Here is a 21,975-nt window from a genome sequence, read left to right on the forward strand (position 1 = left end):
ATATTAACTAGCAGGTCCTTTAGATACATTTTGACCCACTATTATTTGTCATTTTAGATTCACTGAATGTGTAGTTAAGATAAATATCCATGGTTAAAAACTGAGTTCAACATTGCATTTTAAGAACATTGTGTACCCAGTGTAATATTCATAGTCTTCAGTAAATATTTCTTGTTTTCTACTCCTTGTGTCTGTGACCTTGGAGATAAACTGATTTTTCCTGTGTCTATGGCTTGGAAAGGGATACAATTTATCGACGAATGGATAAGACAATTACGGTAACGGATTCTAGGGTGATAGTGGGTCACAATCAAACTCCGCCTCTCTGGTGCAGAGGAGGGAAACACTGCAGCGAGAGTCCTCACAGGCATACACTGCGATGCCAAGCCATCCTCTGCTGAACTTATGGTTACCTCGTCTTGTCCCAGCCATCCATTCAAATCCTAGCCTCCAGAGCCCCTCCCCCATCCACGCTCTCCCTCTCCTGCCTTGGACCTCGTTCTCTATAAGCACAAAAGAATCCTTTCAAATGTAGGCTCTGTTCTTACAGAGGCAGGAAGAAGGTTGGATTTTTTTGAGGGGGGGGGTCTCTTCGTGGGGAGCCTTTCTGGGGTCAATGCTAAAGCCCATCTTTGTGTGGGAGAATGGGGCTCGGCCATTAACATCAAGTTCTTCACACATTAGCCTGTGCTCATAAACGGTGCCAGTGGAGCATTAACATGACAATGGGTGGGGGTAGGGTGGTTCTGTGGTGGAGTCCTCACACTCAGTCTGGGTCTGTCTGTGCTACTGGAAGTGGAGTTCTGAACTCACTCTGGATAACGACAGCATTTAACTGCTTTATTATTCTGGACAAAGTGTGTGTATTGCATAGGGATTCAGGTTCCTTATTTGAGCTTTTCAAGAGTCAAGAGGGATAATCGTGTAACAATTCACAGGAAACAGGACTGATAGTTTGAAATATTCTACCAGTGAATCCTGAATCCTTTCAAGAAATCGTCATGAAATATGCTGTTTCACAGTTTGAAGGGACATTGCAGATATTATTCATAAAGGGTGCCGTGTCCCAAGATGACCTTTGTCGAAAACCGTACTTTATCGATATAATATAATATTTCCACCTAATCAGTTAAATGATTGAATTATCTGTGTTGTCTAATGTCAAACTTGTATGTTCTCTTCTTTGTGACAGTGGACTGTATATAATGACAATAGACTTTCTAGACTGGTGAGAACTTGATGTTCTTTGCAGTGCATCCAAACGAGCCCTCTTCTCAAAGCCTCAATGGTTTATGTCTGAGAGATAAAACCACTAAAACTGTGACAGTGCATCAGGATCATAAATAAAATAAAACATTAACATAAAGTTCAGTCAATTTAATATATATACTTTTTTGATGTAAAGTATATGTCCCTTAATTTACATCATTTGTCCCTTGATATATTTCTGGGCTGCACGTGGTGATATATATATATATGTATATATATATATACATATAGACATATATATATATATATATATGGCTACAGCAATATACTTTTGATTTGTGACAGCAGCCATACAAACAACCCTTCTATTTATCTTTTATTTACCCATTACAATAAATAAAATGATATTCCAAGGTCCGAGAGACCATTCTAAGAAATTACACTTTTGTTTTACTTCTCAATGGACAAACGGCAACAAGTCAAATGAGGCGAGGACCTGATTTGCCCTGATATTACAAACATTAAAATAGGTTTGTAAGTCCTTTGTTGTGTTTTGAGACGGTTACCTAGACGCCATTTTAAATAACTGTGCCTGTGTTATCATTGCAGTCGTACTGTTTTCTACATGTTAGTGAAATTCGTTCAAATCAATGAAAAGAATAACATATTGCAGACAAGCAGACACTCTGTTCCCAAAGAGTCGCGGTGATCTGTCTGCCTCGTCTGGCTGTGACATCACTGCGGGGTGGTGACGATGGACAGGTACATTGTCCCGTAGCCAATCACATTTAGCAAACGCGTCACTCGTGGGAGACTAGCAGCTGTCTGAACCAATGGGGCCGAAGTTTGACCGCTGTCAACGGGACCAGCCAATCCCAAGAGTCGTTGGGCGGGACCCCGAGCGAGAACATCGCCCGGCACAGTTTCTGATTCTGCCCAGTTAGATCGGCAACGGGAGCGGAAAGAGGAAAGCTGAGAGCCCGAAGGCAGTAGCCCCCACCACCGCCGGCCCAGGTTACCATCTAGCACCGGGAACATTGCAGAGAGCCGCCGCCGGCAGAAGCCATTACCAACCAGTAGTAACCATGAGCAGCGAGGCCGAGACGCAACCACAGGCACCTCCTGAGCCTGCTGCCGATGTGGAGGAACCATCCAGCCCGGAAGCCGCAGCTTCCACGTCGGATAAGAAGGTCATCGGTAAGACTACGGGAAATTAGCCTGAGAGCTAACTGGGCTAACGTGGCTGGGACACAGTGGATGCGCTAATGCGGCGGTTCACGTTTACGAGCCGACCGCTGGTTTAATTAACAATCGGATACAAATGCTAATCCGCCATCGTCGTCAACTAGCATTGCATGTAAGGAAGTAACGAGTCAAGTAAATGTTGATTTAGCGAAGAGCTGTTTGGTTTCTGACGAATATAGATGGTATGTGGGATGTCTCTGGTGTTCAATGTAAAGTGGCGATTAGAGGTTTCATCTGTAATAAAGTAAAATGAAATTCTCTTCGCTGCCAAATAACGTGTGGTAAGATAGGAGGTGTAGAAATGATCAGGTTATCGCCGTTGAATTGTGTGTTTTAATCCGTATTAGTTGTTAATTACCACCCGTGTGTCGAACGTGTTCTAAATATACTTCAGATAAGAGACTGTGTTGGGTAAAACAATTAACCATCTCAATTTAGTGTGTGGTTTCTCCTGTTCACCGGCCTGCCGACGATCAGAATCCGCCTAAGAGTCCCATGTTGCCGGTTGGCCGTCGCATGCACTACGGTTGTAAGTGGTGCTCTGCCGTTAGCATGAGCCGCGTCTGTGAGTTGGGGTTAGTGTCACACTCCGATAAGTCTGCGACTGTCGGCAGCAGTGGTTGCCCATTACTAACAGTGTCCAAGCTAGTTATTACACACTGCTCGTTAAACCGGCTACTACTGCCGTCGAACCCAAGCTAACGTTAGCGGCCGTTCGTCCCTTTGTTCACACGAGAGAACCCAGGTCCTCGATGATATATTTTTTTCTTAACAATAGTCGAATTATATGAAGAAAGGTGTCATATGGTTCTGGCGGTGAAACTATCCCAGCAAACCTTGTTTATTTAGACATTAGGATATATCAGTGAGTGGTTGTGTAACAATTTTTTTGAGGGAAATAAGGGCTACCGTGGCGGCCTAGCTACTTAACAAGCCAATGTAGCTCGTTGGCTAACGAACCCGTGTTAGCCAAACGGGCTAATGTTAGCTATTTACATGGCTGAAGGGGCCACCCAAAATGTCCGCCGAAATACTTCCACGGGTTTATAACGCAGTTTACGTATTTTTCCGCAGTAAAAAAACGGAACATTGACACGTTTATTAAAATAATTTACAATACCCCGGGTCACCCTAAACACCATCTCGGGTGTTATGGTCATTTCCGCTTACTGGCTCTAATCCAACCACATGGTTGAGACCTAGTTAGCTGGATGCTAACCAGCCAGCTGAGCTCCGTTTGCTAACGTATCCGGGCGCGACTCGTACCACGTGTGCTTCTTGGGCTATGAGCAGTGCGGCTCAAAATGGGGCAGTAGGTCTGTAGTGGTTGAACTTTGAAGCGCCGTCAGTGACCACGGTGGACTATGCTCCATAGGGCGCAGCCACCGACAATGCGGGTAAAATGTCGTCTATATTACTGGCCTTTGCGTTGCTTTTGACTGGTCCCACACCGCGGGCAGCTGGCACGGGGCACCCCCGAGTACCAGGATCTATAAAAAGGGCGACAGTTGGGAGTTAAATATAACTTCCACATTATCTGAGGCCGTGGTTTGTTTTTCATCATCTGTCGTTATTCGATGCCTCAACTGTTTCTCACCAGTGGAGGCCTCGTGTAACACTGGCCCCGTACAAACCCGCTTTTATTAACATGTGGTCTGTGCGATCCAATCACAAGTGGACAGCTCTAAGTACATGCGTGGCCGCACTCAGACGCGATAGCGAGTCGATCACGTCAGACGACATTCTTCTAGCGGTGTGAAAGTAAATCTCAGAAGTCCTCCTCTGTGCCTCCGCAGTAGTTTCATTTTATCGATGATACATTTGAAACCACCGCCACGATATCCACACTGATCACCACATAATAAAGTATTCATAATTAAACTCTTCTGACTCGTCTTGCTCGCTGGTGCCGACCCACACATAAACAGTGACATCGTTCTAATCTGTAAATCAAACCGGCTCTAAAAACAACATCGTTTGGTCTTAACTAACGCAAATGACGTACATGTGAATTTGAATGTCGACTGAAGCAGTGATATCTGATCACAATGGTTCACGGGAGACACATCCAGGAAGCATTTTACCGCCATGTGTAAACAGGTCTACTTAACGGGTCACTTGTGATCGGATCTCTCGGGTCAGATGTTAATATCAGCTTGTTTGAAGCTTTCATTTATACACTGTGGTATCTTATAGCAAGGTAGCGACTGTCATCTACCTTCCAAATAATTCAGGTTTATCTTATCTCTTTGCAGCAACAAAAGTCTTGGGTACAGTAAAATGGTTCAACGTCAGGAATGGATATGGTTTCATCAATAGGTAAGTGAACCCCTCCCCCATCCCTGTTTCCCTGATATCATCTGTGTGAGTGTAGGAAGGAACAGTCCCAATCCTATTATGGATTTGATTTGCTTACACAGCTAAACAGATAAGCACTGTTACATGCAGTGTTTATAAACCCTGATTCTGTAGTTGCAATCTGCATTATGTGGTGTAGCAGGATACTAACTAGATGTAACTGAGTACCTTTTTCGTTTCTTTCTAGGAATGATACAAAGGAGGACGTTTTTGTACACCAGGTAAGTTTTATATATTTCCGTCTGGCCCTTTTTTCTTCAAACAATCTGTTATAAAATCTCACCTCTGAACTCTCAATGTTTTCAGACTGCCATCAAAAAGAACAACCCAAGGAAATACCTTCGCAGTGTTGGAGATGGAGAAATTGTGGAGTTTGATGTAGTTGAGGGAGAGAAGGTAAATAATGCTCTGGTGACTGAGTGCAAGCTTTTCATCTGCATTCTCAAAAAATGCATCTCATGGGTTATTCTGCAGCTCCTTAATTTAACTGATAACATGTCTTTGAAAAATCCTGTCTGCACAGGGAGCCGAGGCAGCAAATGTCACCGGCCCAGGGGGCGTTGCAGTCCAGGGGAGTAAGTATGCCGCAGACAGGAACCGCTATAGGCGCTATCCCAGAAGGAGGGGCCCTCCCCGTCCTGGAGACTACCCAGAGAACTACCAGAGTGATGGAGAGGGTGAGCCCAGCAGCGGTGGTCGTGACAAAGGCAGCAGAGACGGGGGAGACAGCGCCCCAGAAGGAGAAACTCAGCCACAGCAGCGCAGACCCGCTTACCCAGGCAGACGGCGCTACCCACCATACTTTGTACGTAGACGCTAGGGTCCCCTTATACCAACCAATATGCGGTGAGATGACTGAGGTACGCAGGCACAGGCTACCATCCTGAAGCAGGCACCCAGCTATCCTGTAACAAAGTCGTGACTCTCGATATATTGATGTCATAGTTGACTCGGAACATTGTCCTTTATAAGCTCACATGGTTTAGAACAATTAATCTTGGTGTATCCGGGGTCTGCCAATATTTTAGCAATTTTCCACAAATAAGCCCCTTAGCTAAAATTGCGGCCTGGCTGTTTTCATTTCGAACTACACAACTTTAAGTTCCATACATCTGTTGGCCTGAGAAAAGACTCAAGATAAAACTGTGCGTCATTAAGAAATGTTTGCTTTCAGGGAGGTGAGGGTGACGAAAACCAGGGCGGACCAGACCAGGGCAACAAACCAGCGAGGCAGAACTACTACAGAGGCTTCCGACCAAGGTACGGACCAAAGGTTTCATGTTGGCTCTGTTGATGCAGGGCTGCAATAAGGGGAGAGTAAAACATTGGGCGTTCTGGATTCTAATCTCACGTCCACTTAATAGAATTTATCTTCTGAAAAGAAACCTAAGCCTAGCCCAGAAAAGCTCTTCTTTTATTGCAGCCTAACCTCAACGTGCAGCTGTGCATCCAAAATTGAATTTAAAAAAAACGTCTAATCAATTGCCATTGTACTTCATGTTTGTTTTCTTATTCACTCCAGGGGTCCACCCCGTCCCAGACCGGTGCGGGACGGTGAGGAGGACAAGGAGAATCGGGAAGGTGAGAGTGGTCAGGACCAACAGCCCCGCCAGCGTCGCTATCGCCGTAACTTCAACTACCGCCGCAGACGCCCACAGAGTGGTGGCAAGCCTGGAGAGGAACCCAAGGAGGCCAAGGCAGGAGGTGACCCACCTGCAGAGAAAACGTCCGCTCCCGAGGCCCAGCAGAGTGGGGCTGAGTAGGAAGCAAACTGCCCACCGGCACCTACCATCTTTTACCATCGTCCGGGTGAGTCCACAGCCTCTTAACGGGTGAACTTTGCGTCCATTAGCTTTGCTTACATAACATTAGTATTGTACATTCTTGATCTGGAGCTGACAGTAAAGGATACAGACGATGGATACTGGGAATAGTAAAACATAAAATTTCGGTAATTACATGTTTTTCTTTTTTGTAAGACTTTCAAGTGTGTCATTTGTAGTATTTTGGCTTCATATTTGATAAAGGTAATGTCTGGCACCATAAAGCCTACTCGCCATTGTCTCATTTCTAAATGAGGAATAGCTTTCGATTTCTTTTCTATCGGTTGATGATGCACATATAAGCAACTTATCCCAACAAGATGATGTAACTGAATTGATTTGAAAGTCAAGTGAAAATTCCAGACTAACGTACCCGTTTTCTTCTTTTACAGTTTTTTTGTCAACAAGAAACATCAAACAAGATCTGAGCAATAAAGATTTGACTTGACGAACGTCACAAGCTTGCACCATGCATTTGACCAGATTACCACCGATTGCCTGCAGAATCTATGCAGACTCGTTTTTTTTTCATTATTTTTATGTGACAGCTACAAAACGTTTTTGGGAAACAGCAAATGTTTTTCTAAATGTGTCCTAAGTTTTTACACCAAATGGTTTTTAAAGAAAAAAATGGAATTTGATATCTGGTCAGTTTGACATTTTTAAATAACTTTTTATGTATTCAAACATTTTAACAAAATGCAAGCTCAAATAAAAGTCCAGAAACCAGGAACACTGACTCTAGTTGTGACTTTTCTTTTACATAGGCACAAACCACATGTTTGTTCATTTACAGAGTAGACTAGTAAATTGAGTTGTTAAAAAGAAATTCATATATTTGGATAAAACCTTTTTAGGGTGCAGTAAATGTTATTTTTCAACCAAATGCAACAACAGTCCAGTCAGCTGTATTTTAAAACATTTATTAAAACTTGGGTAATAAAGAAATTCACGAATTTGATCAATTTAAACAATGTGATGCACAGAAATTTAAACAATTAAAACTTGGCTGATGTTTAGCAAGTAGCTTCTCATACTATACTGTATGCGGACACACTCACAATGATCCTAGATTTGAAATAAAACCCAGAGGTCACATCTGAGGAATTGTTTACTACTGGCTGTATATTATATATTAAGTTATTCTCCAACAAAGATGTTAAAGGGTTATTGTGGAGCAAAATATCCGGTTGGCCACTTAAATCCTGCACGTTTCTGATATATTAACCGGACAAAGTATGGGTGAATAAAAACAGCTAACCAGAAATACTTTCTGTTGAGATTCAACACGGTGGTCATGTTTTAAGATTGTTTGAAAAGTCTACCAGATAAGGGAAACATGAAACTCGATGCTGTCTGGACTCCAGCTTAAAACATTCATGGCTCAGTTGTATATACACACACACACCACTGGAGCACCCGGCAGGGATTAATGGCCATTTAAACTGCTTTATAAATCCCAGGAAATGCAATTCAGTCTGTTGATAAAGGAATTCTGAACCACTAACACTAGTTCATATGATCCCTGTGTCCAATTTAATTCATCTGCTATGCAGACATCAAAAACTGAACATGGTGAGAATCCCAAATCTACAGGAAGGTGGGTTTTCTTTCTCCCTCTACATCCTGATACAATTATCAGTGTCGATGACAGTCATTCAAACGTTGGTCTCTTTGCGGAGTCGCTTCATGCGTTGCACGTTGTTCTCCATGGCGGTCGGGTCGGTGATCTCGGTGGCACAGCTCGCTGGAAACCAGCCTCTCTCGCCGTCTCGCATTCTCTCCCCATAGCAAAAGCCTGGGAGGAGCAGACAATTTATGATTATTTATTATAAACATAAGTTGTAGAAGAAAGGACATTGACTGAGCGGGAAGATCCTGATTTTACATTGAATTGCAGACTGACAACCAAGGCCTCACCTTCTTCTTTCTGCCGGACGATAACAAGCTCCGCCTGCTTCAGCCCCAGCTCATCCAGCTCCCTCGGCATGTAGGCTTTAGTGGCCTCGTACTGTGGCAGACCTGAAACACATTCCCATAATGCTATTTGGTGAGAAACAGCTTTAATGGTGCTTATGGTAACTTTTTTTTACATATGAATATATTTCTCCAGGATTTAGTTTCTGTTTTCAGAACTTCCAATCTGGTTTTTGATAAAGAGTCATGAACCCTGTTGTCGTGTAAAAACACATCCTTTGCTGCACTGCTGAATATCTGCAGCCCGCTGCAACACTTCCTGGGATGTGTCATTTTCCCTGGAAAGACACACCCTTTGATATGCACGTCAGAAACAAGGGAGCCACACTAAAACAATAGCTGTTAAGAACACGGCCACTGACAATGTTCAGACCTGGTAATAACATCCGTCCTGAGAGATCCTATCACGTGGTCAGTGCTAACTACGTGTTCATACATATTGAAATACATCCTGTGACCTCTTGGATCTCATTTCCCCACTGTACATGCAAATTAACATGAAAAGCATCAGTCATGATGTCGTGGTCAGGGGTGGCGATGGCCACAAACAAATCCACTAAATGACGCTGTGAAGTAAAAAAACAGTTGCTCACACAGTGGGAAGATCCTGGCCATGTGCGTGTACCAGACCCCCTCGGAATGTGGTCTCAAGAATCCAGGTGCGATCAGACCTGAACTTAACGCTGACCACTTGTGATCTAATCCTCAGTATTGGGGTTTATAACAGGTCTTACCAAGGTCTGAGTGCTGCCAGTCAGATGTTTTTTTCTTTAAATATAACAGGGAGCATCATGAGAGTGCACTCAGAGGAAAATATTTAGTTTACTTCTTAAAATATTGTGTGTTTTCGTCTTCTTTGGCCTGTGGACAAGTTGGACACTGAGGGCTGCATTCTGAGAGACTGCTCCATGGGTAGAGTCTCCTGAAACGGTGTACTAGCTGCAAGTGAAATACCTTTTTTACCAGGATCTTTTTGTAAAAGTCATTTAACACTTGAAGTTATTTTTATTTTGTACTGGGCTCTTTTTCCTATTTTAACTTTAACTGCAAAATTGTGTGCCTGAGTGCCCGTGAACAAGATTGCATGTTAAACAGTTACAGACTTAAACCATCTGTTTTCTGTGCAACACAATGAAGGCTTACATGACAAATAAATTATTACCACATGAGGTAAGAGAACAAACATCATCCCAGAAGATACATACACACTGAAAGGGGAAATTTAGTTATTTAAAATGTATAATTCATCAATAAATGAAATACGTGAACACATGCAGACAGCGTGCTGACCTACCATCTCTAGAAGTGACAACACCTGCCTGCTTGTGCTCTGTGAGAGCAACTATCCAACGTGCACGGTCCACCCTGAGTAACAGAGACAAAAAAAGAAGCGGTGAGCACAACCCTGTGCCGTCCACTGTGCACGTGAGAGGATAAAAACCTCTGCTTCTTATGAATGGACTAAATGCATTGGAGAGTCTTAGGTTGGTGTTCAGACTTCTGTCAGCAGAGGGAGTCTGACACAAGATATCAGCTTCCAATCATGTAAGGGACTGGACTACAAAGTTTCCTAGAGGATGCCTGAACAGTAACTATCAACATACAGATATATATATATATATATATGCTTAAATATATATATATATATATGCTATACAAGTGTGAAACAGGGTCCAACATCATCCTATAATTCCTTCTTGAACAATACTAACTGAACGTTGGGGGATGAGAGCAGCAGTACCTGGACTCGGCCATCAGGGAGACGTGCTCCGATCTCCCCTCGCTGTTCCTGCTCATCAGCAGTTTGAAAGACAGATGGTGGCTGTTCTTCGCTGGTGGAGACATCCGTCCCTCCGCTTCCTCTACGACCTCCACCTCCACATTCTCCAGAGTGGCGTAGTCCATCACCACAAAGCTCTCCTCGCTGGAGATACAATCAGATTTTGAGTTTATTTTTTCCCAGACAAATCTTATCCTCTGGCTGCCACCATAGACAGCATGTAAAGAGACAATTGACTGCTGCTAAGCCAAAGTTTCTCTATCGCCCACTGGTGGCTGGCTGCAGTATAGGTCATAAATCCTGCCTCCATGTTAGCAAACAGGATATGGACAAAATTAAAAACTACTCAACACTTTAAATACATTTTCGGCCATTTAAGGTAGTCATCATCACACTGATGTGTGTCAACATTTTAATTTTTTCAGCTAAGTTAGGTTTGAATGAGTTATTTGACGATATAACAATGAGGTCAAACGTCATGATTGGCCGCTGAGACTGACACGGGATTGGTTGAGCATGTGAATCGGTGACAGCTAAATGCTGCAGCTCCCTCCCAAGATCACTACTGTGCAGAATCTGGGTCTAAATGTACAAGATGGCAGCATTTGAATCCAGGATTTAAGGTCCATTTCTGGATAGTGGGAGGATGAGGAGACGTGTCGTCCATCTTTAATGAGCATTCACAGAGCTATCTTCAAGAGTTGTGTACAAAGCCAACACAAGCAAGTCAAGTTGCCTATGTACACAGCTCCTGAAGCTACCTCTTGATGACTCAATCATAGATATTCACAGAAACAAAGCAACTTAAATGAGCCTTTTTGCCCCTATATATATATAAACATGTGTCCCTAAAACCAAACAAACTGTCAGGGAAAAGAGCTTTCTTTGCTCTATCTGCTAAAAGCATGTACTGCATATTATCACTTGAGGAATGACTCAGAATGACTCCAGTGTTGTGGCTCAGTCTTCTGAGCTCACATTGTTTGGTTCCTCCTTAACTCAAAACAGAAAAGCTGGAGTCCAGTCGAGCTGACATGTCGAATGCAAGATTGAAGAATCTCAAGTATGCACTCTGTCCCCTTCCTCTCCCGCTCCTGTCTGCTCTTTGTTTCTCATGCTCCCTGCCAGCAGCAGGACCTTCTTGCAGTCAGGAGAGAACGGCAATGTTCATGAAATGCTTCGCAAGTTGCTTGGGTGCATCTCCTCTCATAGACCCCCAATTATGTTTTATTTCATTCCAATAAGGGATTTGTTCAGTGACAGAAGCCTCAAGGTTCAACAATAACAACTAACACTACAATCAAACTACCTGGCTTGATTCTAATTTGTCACTGTAAAATAGGTGTCTGCGTTTGTCTGTTAGCAGGATTACACAACAATCCAACTGATTTCCAAGAAAGCTTGTGGAGCCGTGGGGCATGACATGAGGAAGACCTCATTTTAATTTGGTGCACATCCATATCAGCAGGCAGATCCAGGATTTGTTTACTTCTTTCGTTAACATTGTGAGATTGGGTGTTTGACAACATTTCCATAGATCTCTCAGAGGAAAGTAAATGGATCATGATAAAAAAGAAGAAATGTTGCGAGGAGTTTGAGTAATTTGATGAAGATCCAAATACATATCAGGAACTAGTGAATTTAAATGTGGATCCATAAGGGGCGCGTTGGTCCTTGGCTGAGGTTAACACTCTGAGTGACATTCTAGTTTCTAATGTCTGAGTACTCTATATTACAGAAGGCAGACAAAACCTTAAGCGATCTGAATACTTTGAGACCCCGGTGACATTTTTGTGACATAGTATGAAAATCTACCAGTTTTGAGTTTCGTTTCTTTAAAACCACTTTTCCCAAAAACAATTATCTAAGTGTCACATTCAAAATGAACAGTGTGTGTTTTAGACCCACTGACCTCTTCTTCTTGGTAATGATCAGCACGTCATTGAAGAGGAACAGGTAGTTGCTCCTGTTGCTGAAAGCCCTCCAGATGCTGAGCTCCTCGGTGCAGACGGCCAGCTCGCCACGCTTCTTCAGCCACCGCGATGAGGACACCAGAGGAAAAGGCTGTGAGGACACAAGATTTATCAGGTCAGCAAACCGGACCACGCCTCATTATGATCCCTGCTTTTCCTATCGGCAACTTTAACCAACAATTCATCCATCGAGTCAAAGCTGTTGTGTTGAGGTTAGTTGTGCAGAAACGCGGGGTTCGCTCTGACCTTGATTTTCCCAAAGTCCATCTGTTTCTGGATGGTGTACATCTGCTCGGTCCTCTCCATCCGCCTCGCGCCATCATTGCAGCTGCTGACCAACTGTTAAGAGTCATCACAACACAATTTAACCTCATGTGGCCTCCGATGAGTTGGAGATTCTCAGCCAGGCTGGTCTCCGTATCTTTACCTTGCTGATGGCGTGCAACGACCAAACGGCAGCGAAGTACTCTGCGGTCTTGTCTGGAGTTTTCTGGCAGATTGTCTATGAGGCGAAAACAATATTATTTATGTAATAAACTTGTGAAGACTTTAGTACTGTATATGGTACACGCATATTCTGTACATGAAAACTTGTAGTTGTGTGTATATCCGCACATGAAACATAAGTATAAATGCATTTTGATTTTAGTGGGTACATCTTTTTACGACTTAATAAATAACTAAATAACATAAATGGATATTTCAATGACAGTGACAAGCAGTATTGACAATATATAGATGGGTGTAAAATGACCATTATGGCATAAAAATCTATTAACTATAAACACTTTGGGAAAAATATTTTTGGTCATGACATAACTTTGTTGATTTGTCTATCACGTGGCCCCCTAACGCCCCAAGTGTACATGAGTGGTCACATGATGCATTTTCAGGCATGTTAGTACGGACAGGTAGCAAAACTGATGCAGAGCCAAAACACTTGTGTCGACAGGGATCGAAAATGTTGTTTATATGGATGTAACCCAAGTCGAAATGTAATGACTCTCCAGGGATCCTCCTGCTGTGAAAACGAATGGCTTCACGTTTGTGTGTAACAGGAAAGGTTGAACCCACATCCTGCAGCAGTGGCAGTCTGGTTACTCGCTGCATGGGAAGGATGAGGAACGAGATCATGGGGAGGCCTCCGCACTCACTGCTCCCCTCGATCTGCTTCAGTGTCTCCTTGAACGCAGCGTTGCTCGTCCTGAGGGACACAAAGACGAGGAGAAGTTTAGCTCGTCGCGCTACTGCAGAAACACAACGGCACGTTACAGTTCCCTCTGCTACCCACAGCAGCTTCTGCAGCGTCCTCTGCTGGAAGGTCTCGTTGGAGCAGTAGACGATGTAGGGCTCGAAGTGGTGGGCGGCGTGGTTTTGAACGATATCGCTGATGTCCCGAATCACTGGGTTGTCATAGTGACGCCGCTCCAGGTCCTCGAAAAACCTGAAAAGGTAGAAAGAGACACAGAGGGGGAGGCTGGTGAAGAAGTGAGAGGACACTGGTTTTCCTCCCACAGACTAATTACTAGAGCAGGATACACAGAAGTGTGTGAGGAGAGTGGAAGGTATTACAGAACATTGGCAAGAGCAATGCACAGCAGAATTTATCACTGATATAAACTTAGGGATATATCAAGTCAGTCATGACGATCCAATTTTGCTAGAAGCTTTTATGCAGTTTTGCCTTTGTCCAATCCATGTTGATCACATAAGCATTTAGTGTTTGGTTCTGAGCTGTAGGGACAGCAGCTTGTAATGCAGTTTAAAAAAAAAAAAAACATTTAAAAAACAATGTGCTCCTGTGGCTAACGCAGCTCTTTACTCACTCGACTGCACATGTTGAGTTTCACTATAAACTAAATGGAGCATCTGTAAACATTAATCACAGAACTGGGCAATTAAACAATAACAATCATTATTGTAATATAATAGAATCAATATCAATACAATAAAAGTTCAATATATATATCAATATATTGCTTATTCATTGCGTAAAGTTGAATATTTCCAAGGATAAAGTTGTAATACTACAGTCATAAAGTTGTAATAGAATGAATAAAGTTGTTATATTGCAAGATTAGGGTTATATTACAAGAATAAGGTCATAATATTATAAGAATAAATTTGGAACATTATGTGAAGAAAATTGTATAAAAAAAGTGTAGACTTGTAATATTATGACTTTCTTCTCAAATACAACCTTCTTAAAAATATTAAAATATTCTTGAAATATGGCTCCAATACTCAGCCATTCTAATTTAAAATACATACATTTGTATAAATTGTATACATTATCTATACAAATTATTAAATTTGCATGATGGATGAACAAATAAGAGTTTCTTAGCCCAATAACATGAGCGTGTCCCTGTTTAAAGTGTTGTTTACTGAGATACCCGTACAAAGTGAGAAGAAAAAAAAGTGTTAAAGGATACCTAGAAACAACAGCCCTACCCAGAGACAGGAGAGACAGGACACACATACAAAACATATACACTGTTAGACAGACATTTGGCACAGGAGATACTGCAGATCCTGTTTTACTGTGAAACAGTCGACAAAAGGAACAAAGACGGACAGACGAGTCTTCTCCTGCTGCTGCAACTGTATCTACTTCCATTCAAAATAAAGTCGCCAGCAATGCAGAGCCACAAAGGTGTCTCTCACACAAATTATCACCTTAAAGCCAGGAATACCACTCAGAGCAGCAGCACAACCTGTTTGACTCGCATGTTTTAACACGTCCATGGAACCAACAGGATACTGGAGACATGCTAAAGGCAAATATTCCACCTGAAACTTTACATCGACCCATTTTCTACTTGAAACCACAACCCAGTGGGAATGTGATGCATTTCCCGTTCCTTCACAGTAAAATGCAGCTCTGTTTAAAATCTGCGAGTTAAAGTAGAGAATGTCTGCAGGTAAAGCATAATTCTCATGCACCGATTCACACAGATAGCATTATCGGATCCTGTTTTTACAACATCCCCCTAGGCTATTTTTCCATTAGCCTCAAACACACACACACATACACGAGTAAGGCTGTAAGAATGTGCAGCCCACCGTTTGCTGATTTTTTGGATGACAGAGATGTTGGAGAAGAGGTGATGGTGCTCCGTGGTCGTCATGGTTTTCCTCAGGGCTTCGCTCTCCTTGAAGTGACTGACCAGGATGCCCAGGCTGTGCAGGTACGAATACTCCGATGTGATTATCTCGAAGATGGCCTGTAAAGTGACCACACAAATGAGCGTGCGTGAGGAACCTTTCAGATATGCAACATTTGTACGTTTATTTCAACTCTAACCTTTAGTTAACTTTATGTTATGAGGTCATGTCGTTTTAAATTGACTTTCTCTTGAATTAGTTTTCCTTCCACTTCCTACATTTACCCAAACTCCTTTAGAAAAAAAAAAAAAAAGGAAATCAACAATCCGCATCAGACAAGTCCCTGACATTAACACGCAGCTGCAGTGCATTCTGGTCTATTGAGGCTGCTGTAGATGAAGAAATCTGAATCTCTGCTCTCCTCACATGTGGAATATAGGTACTAAACTTATGAAGTCTGATTTTAAAGTCCACAGGAACGTAATCTGTACGCACTGAGATCTACCAGCAGACATAAACAGAGTTGCAGAAATAGATGACACGTGCGATTACTCAGCAGTGATTAAGGTGCAGAACTTCTTCCTGTATGACACTATACATATTTTGTAATGAGGGGATACTTAACCTGTGCTGTTTGTGGTCAGGGTCTGAGGTGAGCAACCAGGTGGTGACAGCCTATCCCCCACACTCCTGTGAGGCAGGAGTGGCTCACAAAGGACAGAAGGGCAGTGGCTGGACTAAATGGAGAACACTGAAAATCTCAGACCTACATGAACGTTTCACGCTATAACAGCTCAGAATTTGAGTAAATGGTTTGTTTTGTTTGAGGAGCTTTTCCACTGTTCCCTGATATTATGGCATGTTCAGTAGCAGAGCAGTGTTCCCAACCTTACTTCCCCAACCTTCACACACAGGCTGTCATATCCCTGTGAGCGTGACATTAGTGGAGCTCTACGACTCTGGACCCAGGTACATGAGAGCAACACAAGCAGCTGCTCAGGAGTGGAGCCGGGTTGTGATTACACTGGCAGGGTGTGGCTTTATTCAGGGCCTGTAGTGCACACAGGGTGAACCTTGGCTGTTGACACAAGACATGCGGAGAAATGACAAAAGGGAAAATCCACCCCTAGATACCATTACACTGTGTAGATGGTATCAGGCTGTGATGTTCAGGAGATCAGTTTTGTAATGAAACTGGCTTTGCTGTCACACCGACCTTCCCCCAATCTACTTCTGTTCCTGCTCAGTGAGTCGCTTTAGTTCCTCAGAAGACTCGCTGGAGTAAATGTGAAAAGTACCAAAGACTAAATCTTAAGTAAATAAGTACGTACAGACACGTGAGAAAGTAGGGACAGTATTTAACTAAATGTATTTTGTTACATCCCACCAATGGATTTCATGCTCTAACTTAATAGTAATTTCATGATGACATAATTCCTACCATGAAATCCGAATTATTTCGCAATCTATACAAGCTTGGGTTTTCAGAAGAAAGCCATTTTTGAAGTAGGCATGATATCCTTTTCTGACCTTACTTGTCACATCACATGATGGAGAATACATATCTGAATACATATTTGTTTAGTGAAAAGCTTTTTTTTCTCTAAGGGCACATTTCTTTAGTCAAAATGTCGTGACCATGCTAATGCACCTAACTCAAAATGCAACACGTCTTATTGTTGAACCACATATTGTCCATGGAGGTTGGTATCAGTGCCTCTCTGTGTGTCTGCTGGATGTGGGTGCAGAAAGGAGCCATTGTGGTTTCACTCACTTAATTCATCACTGAATCAGAGTTGCCTCAAGCAACCAGTGCAGTTTCCCAGATTCATATAAGGTCACAATTACCTTTGACCTTTGGACACTGAAATCTGATCAATTCATCTTTGAGTCCAACTAAAAGTTTGTACCAATTTTGAAGATATTTCCTAATTACAAATTAAAGGACACTCATTGGCATAATGTATTTCCCTAGCCCCTTACCCTAACCCCTAACTATCACAACTAAATGCCTAACCCTAACCCAAGCCTAATTCTAACTCTCAAACTATTCCCAACCCTCAAACAGCCTAAATTGACCCTCATAACTATAGATAGACATGCGCACACACATACACAAACACACACACTCACTTACCTCCTGTCTCTTTCTCTCCTGGGCTGAGATCAGTGTCAGGATACCTGTGTCCTTCACCTTTGTAAAAGATTGAAAAAGGAAAACAACATTATAGAGTGAAAAGGATTTGAAAAATGTCTCCAGCCTGTCAGATTGATTTGTCAGATAGGCTCGGTGGATGTTCTGAAGCAAACATAGGCAACATTCTCACACAGGGTCATGTAGCACGGGAGTAAATGCAGTTGTACTATAAGTTTGTCCAGCCTGATATCAGGAGATTTAGCTTTTGGTGACATGGGCCGACACCAGCGCCGATGTGCTCGGAACAAAAACACCTGGTTTTTACAGTGGACTCAATACGTCATGTTCTCCCTCCTGCTCGCTCTGCCCAGGCGCCATCCCGCTCCTGAATGTCCCGGACATTTTCCTGTGGTTGTGAACACATCTGAACCGGGCAATCCCCTGCTGCGTTCTTTCTTTGTGAAAGGCAATCTTCAAGAAAATATTCTAACCAGATTTTTGCTTATGACGGCACAGTAAGCGTTCTACCTGTGGTAGCTGGCTCCAGGTGAGATGTGCCGGCCTGTAGCTCTTCACCACGATGCCCTGGTCCTCGACAGGGGGCTCCACCACCACAAAGTCATCCAACATCTCATCCTGGCTGGTGGAGTGCAGCCCCCGCTCACGGATCTCCTGGTAGAGCTGCGGCGTAGCTGAGGTTGGCATCAACAAACAGCAGTTAGTGTGAGAAGGATTCACATGACTTTACCATCACGCAGCCAATTTTCATACTCATTCTTAAAATGCAAGAGTGGGAAGGATGAAAGTTTCTTGTTTATAAACTGACGTACGTCTCTCATAATAAAATGAGCCACTCCAAGAACTATAGGTGAGATAGACCTAAATTCATAGTTTTTGCTAACAAAATGAGAAGTTGTTGAAAGCTCAAAAGAAAGATTTAAATAAATTACATTTTTTTCTAAGATGACCAGCTTTGCTTCCACATTTTTGAGAACAGATGGAAACATTCCTCAGATCAGAAATATCAGTGTTAACTTCATTTTACTAAATAAATTAACACAGTTCTTGGACAGTTGTCAATACATGCAACTGATCAAATCTGAAATTAAAACTCAGGTCAACTTAGATACAACTGAAAATCTGCCTTACAAAGAAGTGCCAGTGTCTGAGAGTACACAACAAATATTTCCCTTTAGCGCTGCACAGACTCTCAGCATGCTGGGAGTATTCAGAGAGAATCATTTCCTGCTCCGTCCTCTACTGTTGCCTTAAGGGATCTCTTCTGGCTTTGACACGGAGATCAGGGCATCCACATATCAAAAAATTTCCCAGCTATTTGTAGGGATGGAGTTAAATTTAGTGCAGTGGACAGATTGACACATTAGTGAACATACCATCTTTGAAGGATCCACGTTGTTTCTGGTTCCTCTTTCTCCCCAGGGTTCTCTAGAGGGGAGACAGCAGGGAGTTTATCACTCACTGGAACTGTGAATCAGTTTTTCTCCCAACATCTGATTCTTTCTTCCACACTGCTTCTTTCTCTCAATCAAATTTGTAGTCATAATCACATGTAAAAAAACATTTATACTGGTCTGGAAGACTGGAAACAGTTGCCCTACTCTCTATGTCTCAAATATAGACTATGTTTCTGAGCCAGAATACAGAGTATTTACAATATCCATATCCATAAAGATTAATGGACCAAAAAGTCTGTGTATCGTATGTTTATTCAGCCAACTGCATATCAAATACGATTTAAATTACAATGACTCTGTGGTAAATGGACAGAGTACAAAGCTGCGCTTTGAGCTCCAGCATGCTCACCTTGCGTCCAGGGCTGCGAGCGGGACCAGGACTGGGTGCTCTGTTCTCGCTGACAGGTTTCAGTGCGGCTTCATCTCCTTGTCCTGAGGCGATGGCTTCGATGTCCAGGCTGGTCACAGCCGCTCTGTACGACTTGTTCCTGCGGTTCCTCCTCAAAGATAAACCATCTCCATCGCTGTCATAATCCTCCCAGGACACATCTGTCCCCTGGGTGGAGTGTCGGCTGCGGGTCTCTTTGGTGGAGTGCTCCAGTCCCACGGGGAATGTAACCACAGTGGTGTGGTGGCGGATTTTAGATCGGCCGGCCATGGCTAATTTCTTGGGGATGAGCTGTTTGGTGCCGACCTTCAGCGCGGCTGGACTTTGGGTGCTCAGAACCACGGGCTGAGGCTCCACCAGCCTGTCGACTTCATCTTCCTCGGGCGGGGATATTTCAAACGTGGGTGTGGGGGGGTTTTGTGGCTGGAAGCACTCATCGCCCGGCTCAGATATATGCAGTTCTGTGGAGAAGGTGCTCTCCAGAATCAGAGGGGCATGGTCGCCCATGCCACCGCCTGACTGGCTGTGGGACATGGCGTCCTCGTGCCCTGACCTCGGCCCAGTGTCTAGTGATCACTTCAGCACCTCCAACAGCATCGGAGGAGTCTGAGGACGAGGGGGAAAAACGACAAGAGTAATGAAGAGACGTACACTTAGACAACATATATGAACTAGCAGCTCAAATGGAGATAAGGGGAAACAGGGACAGCCTTCAAATATCACCGGTGACCTGCAGAGGGGCTCCCAGAGCCTATCCCATGATCCCTGCTCACACATCCAGTCAGGACAGAGCAGTCAGCTGTGACTGTCCTCAAACTCAAACCAAGGAACTCAACCCGTGACTCACTAGTCTCTCTACACTGCACACACACAAACACAAAGACCTGATCCAACAAATATATGCACCACAAAAACAAGTCCCACATTTGTCTGTTACTATGCAAAGAATGCACATAGATGCGCAGTGAGAACGTGTGTGTGTGTGTGTGTGAGTGTGTGTGTGAGAGACTGTAAAGAGCTTTGAGTGGTCACCTGGACTACAACAGTTTCTATACTATATAAAACACAGAGCATTTATAAGGTCAAGTGCAGAAATACTCCAGTACACTGTGTTATTATACAGCCCAAACCATTATGAACAGTCCCAGTTGGGCCTGTGAAGTAACATGTATATTTCACAGTGAGAAATGAGTTTGAAATGAAATTACGCAGCGACAGAAACATGGTTGTTTTTTTCTTCTTCTCCTTCTGTTCTGTCGCATTCTGAAACTTCCAAAGACGGATTAGGGAGGGAGAGGAAGAAAAAAATGTCTGCCTCGCTCTCACATTCCCACGGTTCATAACAGCGAGGGGACAGGGCGACACCGAGGCGCCGCCGCTGGGGAACATCTGTCCTACCTGGGCGAGGTGAGCGGCTGGTCCAGGCCCGTGGTTCGGTTCAGACTCCGCGGGGCGCTGATTGGAAGCGGAGCAGAGGTACGAGCAGATCCAGTCCTCCTCTACTCTCCCTCTCCTTCTGTCACACTCTCCTTCTTCACTCTCCCACTTCCTCCTCCTCGGCCCGCACGCGCCCATTAAGCTGCCTACGTCACTACAGGTGAGTGTCAATCAATCATGGAAGAGAGGGGGGGCAATTTCTCCATATGGAGAGACACATGCAGGGAGGAAGCGGCTTCATACTTGGATGTATCAGCCACATGTGACTGTGACTGGATCCCCCCCACAAGTCTGGTTAATGCACTTAGAACTTACCCCAAGCTTTAAATCGAATGCACTGATTTACCTGTGCACAGGAACCTTCTGCAAAATGACGATTATATGTATACCTATATCACCATCTCGCTTTCTCTCTCTCTCTATATATATATATATATTCATACATATCGCACTGCATTTCTACCTTTCTTTATTTCTAATCTTTGTTTAGTTTAATGGCAGCAGTACCACAGCGCCCTCTAGTGGCCACCAGATACATTAACCTTCCCTTAATATAATACATGTTGTAGCAGCCTCCACATGCACACATTACAAATATCAACAGTCTCAACAGACTTAAACAGATTAAACTTCCCCCTCTCTCTTATCTCCCACTGAATTTCAACTCTCGTTATTTCTGATATTTATTTACCTCAATGGCAGCAGCACTTCAGCGCCCTCTAGTGACCATCTAACCTTCCCTCCAGATAATACATGTTAAGGCCACATGCAGACATAAAACACAGTTTTAACAAGCTTTAAGACACTAATCTTACCTTCTCACTCTAATCTCCAATTGGATTTCTACATTGTTTCTCTATTTACAATGTGATAAATATAATATATCAATAAATATTTGTATTGATCTAAATACCACCAGTAGTCTGGCCCCCTCTAGTGGCCAACAGATGACATTAACCTACAGTCAACTTCCTATATGTCAGCGGTCTTTATAAACTTTTAGATATTAAAATATTTAAATGACAGCAGTACTCTAGCACTGCCCAGTGGTAGCCACAACATACA

At 43.2% G+C, this 21,975-nt stretch overlaps 2 protein-coding genes across 3 annotated transcripts; one reads left to right on the forward strand and one right to left on the reverse strand.

The window, feature by feature from the left end:
• Positions 1–2,133: 2,133 nt before the first annotated feature.
• ybx1 (Y box binding protein 1) lies at positions 2,134–7,368 on the forward strand. 2 transcript variants are annotated; one of them, XM_062391338.1, is made up of 8 exons: positions 2,134–2,406; positions 4,710–4,773; positions 5,000–5,033; positions 5,119–5,208; positions 5,336–5,617; positions 5,987–6,072; positions 6,335–6,621; positions 7,028–7,368. In XM_062391338.1, the coding sequence occupies exons 1-7, from the start codon at positions 2,295–2,297 to the stop codon at positions 6,573–6,575; spliced, it is 909 nt and encodes a 302-aa protein (XP_062247322.1). In that variant the 5' UTR covers positions 2,134–2,294; the 3' UTR covers positions 6,576–6,621; positions 7,028–7,368. The 2 variants fall into 2 exon arrangements, with proteins under 2 accessions (XP_062247322.1, XP_062247321.1); XM_062391337.1 differs by having other exon boundaries at positions 5,119–5,207; positions 5,326–5,617.
• Positions 7,369–7,542: 174 nt separating this feature from the next.
• On the reverse strand, positions 7,543–21,019 carry arhgef16 (Rho guanine nucleotide exchange factor (GEF) 16). Its single transcript, XM_062391336.1, has 15 exons — positions 20,872–21,019; positions 19,435–20,079; positions 19,005–19,056; positions 18,139–18,302; positions 17,611–17,667; positions 15,432–15,592; positions 13,657–13,809; positions 13,440–13,569; positions 12,793–12,867; positions 12,612–12,704; positions 12,305–12,456; positions 10,354–10,536; positions 9,907–9,977; positions 8,556–8,657; positions 7,543–8,433 (listed from the first exon to the last, which is right to left on the reverse strand). Exons 2-15 carry the CDS (start codon positions 20,005–20,007, stop codon positions 8,294–8,296), a joined length of 2,106 nt encoding a protein of 701 aa, XP_062247320.1. The 5' UTR covers positions 20,008–20,079; positions 20,872–21,019; the 3' UTR covers positions 7,543–8,293.
• Between the last annotated feature and the right edge of the window lie 956 nt (positions 21,020–21,975).

Source organism: Platichthys flesus, chromosome 7 (genome assembly GCF_949316205.1).
Source record: "Platichthys flesus chromosome 7, fPlaFle2.1, whole genome shotgun sequence".
In the NCBI taxonomy this organism is placed as follows: domain Eukaryota; kingdom Metazoa; phylum Chordata; class Actinopteri; order Pleuronectiformes; family Pleuronectidae; genus Platichthys; species Platichthys flesus.

Bases quoted from the DNA above. Each gene is read 5' to 3' on its own strand.
- ybx1 (XM_062391337.1), top strand. From the start codon at position 2,295: ATGAGCAGCGAGGCCGAGACGCAACCACAGGCACCTCCTGAGCCTGCT. The intron at 2,407-4,709 runs GTAAGACTACGG...ATCTCTTTGCAG, and splicing joins GTCGGATAAGAAGGTCATCG to CAACAAAAGTCTTGGGTACA. The intron at 4,774-4,999 runs GTAAGTGAACCC...GTTTCTTTCTAG, and splicing joins GGATATGGTTTCATCAATAG to GAATGATACAAAGGAGGACG.
- arhgef16 (XM_062391336.1), bottom strand. From the start codon at position 20,007: ATGTCCCACAGCCAGTCAGGCGGTGGCATGGGCGACCATGCCCCTCTG. The intron at 19,057-19,434 runs GTGAGCATGCTG...TCTCCCCTCTAG, and splicing joins CTCGCAGCCCTGGACGCAAG to AGAACCCTGGGGAGAAAGAG. The intron at 15,593-17,610 runs GTAAGTGAGTGT...GTCACTTTACAG, and splicing joins AGGAGAGAAAGAGACAGGAG to GCCATCTTCGAGATAATCAC.